The 7,661-nt window shown below is 41.6% G+C and overlaps 1 protein-coding gene across 1 annotated transcript; it reads right to left on the reverse strand.

Moving 5' to 3' along the window:
* Positions 1-814: 814 nt before the first annotated feature.
* On the reverse strand, positions 815-6,713 carry ZNF622 (zinc finger protein 622). The gene is made up of 6 exons (XM_068197067.1): positions 6,067-6,713; positions 4,422-4,679; positions 3,550-3,712; positions 2,631-2,743; positions 1,637-1,780; positions 815-1,041 (listed from the first exon to the last, which is right to left on the reverse strand). The coding sequence occupies exons 1-6, from the start codon at positions 6,671-6,673 to the stop codon at positions 914-916; spliced, it is 1,413 nt and encodes a 470-aa protein (XP_068053168.1). The 5' UTR covers positions 6,674-6,713; the 3' UTR covers positions 815-913.
* Positions 6,714-7,661: the final 948 nt, after the last annotated feature.

Consider the following 7,661-nt stretch of genomic DNA (forward strand, 5'->3'; position numbering starts at 1 on the left):
GTGCTGCTGCCTCAGCCCTAACAGGCAGGTTTTCTCTGCATCAGCCTGCAACAGTTCACCTGCTTAAGTGGGACAGCCTACCTGTTCCACCCAATGCATGTCTTGGGTCACTGCATGATGATAACCAAACATCAGTACAGAGTGGGAACAACAAACACTGTCATCCACAGTATCTTCAGAATTTTAAGCAGGAAATGCAAAACTTTGACTGACATTCATCTAAATGTTAGGATAATTTTGAGCAGTTTTTAGGAAATGAAAAGTCATTACATTAAATGTAAAACAACTACGCTGCAGATTATTAATCCAGCCCTGAGCTGGAGCATTAGGCAGGTACAGTCAGCTTCTGAGGACAGTATTAATCCTGGAGTTATGTTTTCCATCAGTGCATTTCTTCAAACAATTATTACTTAACCTTCCATGAAACTTTGCTCTTAAAATTTTCACCTCAATAGTGCCAGCTAGAACCCAAAACAACCAGCTAATATGTCTGGCACCACAACTGAAAACATTCAATACACTCCATCTTAAGAATTTAGATCTAGGATCTCCTCTTGGCTTCAACCACTTAAGTAGAATTAGAAACTGAAAATATTCAGACAAATGACAATGTCAACTGCCCCTCAGAAATGGGCTGCACAAAGATGGGCAACAGAACTATGCATGTACATTCAGTCATAGCCATCACTACTCTGCCACATGTTCGACTGAAGATACTTTATTTTTAAGTTAGGCCCACCATTATTTCAGAAAAGACAAGTTCTCTGTCATTCTTCTTTTTACAGAGGAAGACACACCAGCAAACTCATCAGCATTTCATAGGTACCAAGTCCATTTTAATAAGAGAATCCACAACCCAGAAACCATTAAATCCCCCTTCCCATAACCAGCTGTAGGCAGTTCTCTTTGGAACTCAGAATCTGACTTGCATCCGGAAATGCATCTGCTTTGTAGCATTGTTACTCATTCCTGTCTTGAGCATCCATTTTGACTTCATCCTCTGCAGGTACTGCATGTCACGCTGCTGAGCAGAGATGGCCCCTGCAGGGAGAGAGAAGGAAGAGAGATGGATCAATGTCTGCCACCTTACTTACCACTTGTATGCAAACCAGCTGACCTGCCCACGTACTTCAGCAGTTACCCATAGGTTTTCCTTCCCATACTGGTACACTTCTTTCCACTTTTCTCTGGGGAAAGCCCAGTTCCCTCTACAAATACCCATGACAGTGATTAAGGCAAAAGGTTGTATTGCATTCCAAGTGTGATTCTTGTATTTCAAAAGTGGATACAGACCACAACTCTGTTCCCCAACTGGAAAAGTATTCTGTCAAAGCATGACTTATGTTACATTATTAAATAGCAAGAGTAGTGACTTGGTTGGACAGGCAGAAACAAAGAAATCTCAGGAAGTCACCAAGTACCACAAATAATGGAATGAAAAGCTTGCAACAGATGCTGCACTGGATTTTAGAAACAAACTTCCTATATCTGCTTGGATGGCAGGAATTAAAATGGAACGAGTGGAAGACAAACTACTGCGTAAACCCCATGTGTAGAGCAAAGTTGACCTCTGCAGCTGTAGAGTGATGACATCCCAGAGCCTCCTCCTCTGCAAAGCCCTCCCATCATCACTCACCTGCCTGCCCCGTCCAGCCCAAGGCTCGGTACTGCTGCAGCACCCGACCCACGGCTTTCTTGTTCTTCACAACAGCCACCTCTCTTGTCACACCAAAACGCTGCTTGTAGTACCTCATCAAGGAACGGTGACCCACTCTGGCACCTGTTCACAGGAGGGGACATCTTATCCACCATGAAACAGCTTCTGAAATGGAGTACTCAAGCACGTTGTGAGAACTATGGAAAACCTCTCTGCTGAGAAATGTTTTTTAGCGTCCAGAACCTTAAAAATTTTAGGATTATTAGGAACTCAATATAATTACTGTAAGAGCAGCTTGAAGTAAAAACACAAAATGGGCTGCTATTCTAGAGGGCCTTAGCTCAGATAATAAACACACAGATATCAGAAAAGAAAATCTTAATTAGTGGAATGAGCAGAGAGGCAATGCCGTTTCAAGTAAACAGTGAAGCCACTTGCTGACATTCAGGAAAACTTGTGTAACTGAAGAGTTGGCAGCACTTTTCAGAATGAAAGGGCTGAGGTCCCCTCATACAAAACCATCAAACAAACAAACAAACAAACAAGCTAGACTGCCAAATGCTGAACTAGATAAAGACTATTTAATAATTTAATTTACTGAACTAGTTTACTGAATTAGGTGGGAGCTGGCTCTACAAAAAATTCCTATACTAGATAACCTAAGTTATAGCCTCTCCAAGTTGCACTCACACAAATATGGAAACTCTTGATGGAGTAAACTATGAGAGTCACATGACAACGAAGATGTAAAATGGGCAACGCAACCCACTGCCCCAGTCCACATATCCATCAGTGCTGAAGAAGCTAAACTACTTGGCCATGAAAATAATGGAAAGTGAGGATATAACCCCAAAATGTAAAACTACCTTCTCCCTTCCCAGAGGAAAACACAACAATGGCCAGTCCTGCAGGTACTGGAGGCAGATATGGGAAGTGCAGGGGAAGTAAGTTGTAACACAAACCCTGTGCCCACCTGATGGAAGGATCAGCTCCATGGTGTCATCATCATAATCCAATTCTTTCTCTGCAGAGTGCTTTCCAAGACCCTCCACATCTTTCCCATCCTCGTGATCAGGATAACTGCTCCTGTGGAAGAGCAGCAATACATGGTTTAAACATGGTGAGCAGTCACAACTATCCAGACCCACTCTACAAAAGAACCACGATGCACGGCTACAGCAAAGCACAAACATTGTCATGTTTCACCTGCCTTGGTCTTAGAGTTCCTAATGTCAGAACTTTGCCCTGAACAGAGCCTGGAGACAAGGAACCCCTTTCCTCCACCCTGTTCTGCAACTCAGCACAGTTCTGCTGCTGCACACTTAACAGTGACTTAATGGTGAAAGCCCACCACATTGCATATCACCAGCTCTGCACAGCTACTGAATGAGTGCTCGCAGAAGCTCCAGCTGTCATCATAATGTGAGATATTTCTGACTAAAATGAACACAGCATAGGAGAAGTTGCAGGAAGTTTAACAAGAGGCCTCTAAATCAAAGCAGTCCTGTTCAACTCCAGCTATACAATGAAACTTATGTAAGAAAACCACAGTAGGTCTTAAGTCCACAATCTGTTATAAGGTAGTGGGAAAGACAGTTATGACCTTTTATGGCCTTTGCTGCTGCACTGAAATCTCAATTCAGTAACAGCAAACATACAAAACAGAATTCAAAATGTACTTTGATGTAGGACTGGTAACAATGGTCACAGAAGAAGACAACCAGTCTTCTTGTTACCATTACCTAAAAGAATGGGGAACCAGCAATGCAAAATAAGTACTGGAACCCAAAACACCATTAAATTTTAAGAATGAATAATAGTTTCTAATGTAATATTTAACTATTCTTTTGTCTGTCCCCATCTGTGGCCCACTCAAAGAGAAATGACCTCACCTAAAATCATAGAAATCTGCAAATTCCAGGGCAGCATCTCCATCTGTGAAGAGTTTGCAGTGGCTTTTATCATTCATATGAGCCTGGACTGCTTCCGTAGAGTAGAAGGATTTCCCCTTTTCATTGCACCAGATGCAGATTTTTCCAATGCCGACTTTCTCTCCTGCAGAAAACATCATCATTTCTAATGGTCTGAATAAAATCTCCCTAGTCAGTAATTAACATTTCTGTGACAAAGCCTTCGCAGCTTGCAGGCAGAAAGACTTAAGAGGAGGCTCAAGCCCTTAATTTCCAGGATAGCCCTGCTGTTCCTATGCCTTGACCATATGGCCCCACCAGGGACAAGTCTGGCTATTTAAAGATTTCTTGTGACAAGGTATGTGTCATTCAGTATTCTCAGTAACAAATTTCACACTTCCAATACATTTTTCTATCCAATACGCCAAAATTATTTTATTGTCATTATTATTTTTAGACTTGAAGGATGACACATTTTTTCCTTTTAGCTCTCTCACAAATATTGTAAGCCAAAGAGACAAATACTTGTGACTCACTGGTAGGACAACACAGTTCATATGCACACTTTAGCAACAGAATTCTGTTCCAAATTTCACGTTATCTGAACAACTTTCTCAACATCAGAAAACTATGTGAGACCTACAGGCTACAGGGCCATGTTTGCTCATCCAAGTTTTCTCTCATTCTCCCTGGAAAGCCTGTGGTCCTGCTCATGATCAAAATATTGACAGCACTCAGACAAAAAAAAAAAAAAGCAACCTAAACCAAAACATTTGGTGTCAAATCCAAAGGAAAATAAGCATTATCAGAATATAATTATCCTGACAAAAAATTAAGAGAATATTCAGTCATACCAAGATACTTGATTAGTCCTCTGAGATCCACAAGGTACTCTATGTCTGGAATAAAGAAGCTGTGGATTTTTGTCATATGTGCCACATTTTTTGTGAGAGATCTTGAGTGATGGGGACAGAACAAGCAGTCTGTGACTGGTATGGCCCCAACAGCAGGAATGCTTTCAGCCTCCGCCTGCTGTTCCTCTTCTCCTTCTTCCACGCTTTCCATCTCTTCATCAGAGCCAATGTCTTCATCAGAATCCATATCTTCCCAGTCTTTTAAAGGAAGTTTTAGAAAAACATGTTTATTTTATACTTTTCCCAAGCAAAGTAAGTCCCAAATAAATTAGAAAAAGCCATCATAGAACATATTGCATTTTTTGTTCTTACAGCTAAGTGCCACACAGTCACTTCCAGGTGCCAGAATTTACCATTGCCAGTAAAAGACATTTCTTTTTAAGATGTACAGCAAAGCAAAAGGTCGCTCATAAAAACTGCTAGTAGATCTGATACTTTCCCCCTCCATTTTCTCAACTATTAACACTTTACTGCTGTTTCTAGGCCTTAAATTTAATTCACCACAGTGCAAGAACACAAGCATGGCTCATTGAAAACAAGACAACTCTGGTGACATCAGGAAAATACTAATTTCCAGCAGTGAGGAAAACACACTCCTGTTCACACACTTAAAAGAACAGTTAACATTCAGAAACCCACTAAGATTTTTGCAATACAATTTATGACTAACACATTAACACTTGAGAGCTGCAAGCTGGCTTTTTGTTTAGGTATTACAATGTATGTTCAGAGGTAAATGTTTCTTCTCATGTAGAACAGATTCACTGAACTGCAACTGAAATTTCAAGAGCACAAAACTGCTGTAATAGATGCAGTAATGTGACACAGGGGTTTCAGAACCTGGAATGAAGTTCCATCTCATTCATACCTGTCCCCTTGCTACAGCTCAATCACCCCATTCAGCACTGAAATAAAAGGTTAAAAATAACTCTTTTCTGGAAATTCTGAAGCTCTGATCTTTTCAGCTGTCTTCTTTCCAGGCTGACCTCCAACACAGAGCTGTATTCATAGAAAAAGGCCACTGGGGTGGCAACTCTTAAACTCATTTTAACACAGACATCAAAATGCTGAGAAGTGATGCCACACAGTCAGGTTAAAGAGCAAACTTTCTCCTCCAGTCTTGGTGGGCAGAGGGAAACAAAATCAAGCACAGTCCCACCTCCCATCAGCAGATCAGGAAATGAGTTGGGACAATAGTAAATGATCATAATTGGATTTTTGTTCATTTATTTTTCAGCAGTAGTTTTAGGGTAACCTGTTACATTAGCCTTCTTTAAAGGAAACTTCCTTTGACGTTTTATGTGGGAAATAGTGCTCTATTACATAGATATACTAGTGACTATTTATACTCAATCTTTACATGCATTAATGTCTCTAAGTTGAACAGCTGGCAGTTCAGACACTAACACAGAGTCCTTGACTGCAAACATGGGCCAACCTTAACTCCTTTATTAAACTGAAAATTTCAGCAACAGCAAGACCTTCTGTGATGGAAAATGCTGCACTGCTCAGAAGTAGGAGGAAGCTTTTGCTGAAACCATAGCTTACCCCAAGCGATCTTCTGTCAGTGTGTTTACTGCCTTACCTTCCTCATTATCCTCTTCTTCCTCTGCTTGTTGCTTGGCCAGCTTCCTTGCTTGCTGTTCAAACCACTGCAGCCGTGGAGGCATTTCTGGTCGTTCTCTGCTCTGGGACAAGCTGGCGCTTTCCCTGGAAACCGGAGAGCTACTCGCATTACTAGGAGGTAGAGGTGTCTTCTTTGGAGATGAAGATGGCTGGGCTCTGATGGCTTGCTGAATAGCTGTGTTCATTTCATCTTTATTTAGACTCTCTGGGGCCAGCCCCTTTTCCAGATTCTTCTCATTTAATATTTTCACCTTCTTGCTGACAGCTTGGACAGCTTTCTTCTCCAGCTCCAGGTGCTTCTTGGACTTCAGGTGATTCTCATAAGCATTGAAGGTGGAGAACCTCTTGCTGCACACTGTGCAGTACGTGGCAGTGATTTTGTTCTGCTCCTCTGCTACTGCTCTCTGTGCCAGGACTCTCTCTTGGAAATTCTCAGCAGTAACAGGAGGCATGTCAGCAACTTTACGCTTCAGGTTGTACCTGTGCCAGTCGGTTTTGTAATGGGCACGCTGAATGTCACCATCCTTGAAAGCCACACGGCAAGTGATGCAAGTGTAGGTGGCCATTACTAGAAAATGGCAAAAAAATAAAATAATGCTAAAAACATTACGTAACAGACACAAAAAAGCCCCAGGACATCCTGACAACCTCCTTTTAAGGCAGTGTTAGACACACAGTTCTTGCACAGAATAAACTTATTAGACACCAGCATCAGCAATGAGTGCGGTATTCACGGGCAGGAGCACAACAGGGAACTTATAAACTAAAGGCTTTGAGTTTACTTGTACCAGAACAGCAGCTGAGCATCCCAGCCCTGGATGCAAAACCCGCTGTGCCAGCTGAGATTGGGATGCATGAGAGGGCCCCCACTCACAGCAACAGTATTTCAAAAGCTCTACGCTTTTCACTGAAGACCAGTGACTAGAGGTTCTTAACAAGCTCATGTTCTGCCAACGGTAAGACTTTAAGGAGACCAGTGATTCCTCAGAAACAAGGGTAAAAAGGGAAAACCTGCTTAGAGGCTATTATCTATTTTCCACAGCCTTTTTAAACGGCAAAAAAAAAGTTACTGCATTTAAAAATAATGCTTTCTTAGCTACTTTGGAGCAATGCAGTGTTGACAACACTTTACCCTGCAGAGCTGTTCATCTGGAGATGCAGTCTGTCATGCCTAGATCTAGCACTTGAAGCCACTAACCCTGGTCTCCCTCCACTGTCCACTGATGCTGTCTTTCCAAACTCATACATGTCCTTCCTTCTCAGTGCTTAATGAAACTTAGCTTTTAATTTTTTTTTAAACAAAGCTGACGGGATCTACTGAATGCTCCAAAAGCAAAGAGCAAAAAAAGCAAATGCTCTAAAAGCAAAAAAATTATCTAAAATTCATTTCCCACACAGGAGATTACAGAAATCACCCTCATTGTTTAATTGATTTAGAAAAAACTATGGCTTAAACTGGAGAAAAAAGAAATAATACATCAGGATGAGGCGGTCTGAAAGCAGGGAGAGGAAAAGCAGCCCCTCCTTGAAGCTACAAACAGGCAGAAGCAGTGA

The sequence above is a fragment of the Anomalospiza imberbis genome, chromosome 1, assembly GCF_031753505.1.
Source record: "Anomalospiza imberbis isolate Cuckoo-Finch-1a 21T00152 chromosome 1, ASM3175350v1, whole genome shotgun sequence".
NCBI lineage: Eukaryota > Metazoa > Chordata > Aves > Passeriformes > Viduidae > Anomalospiza > Anomalospiza imberbis.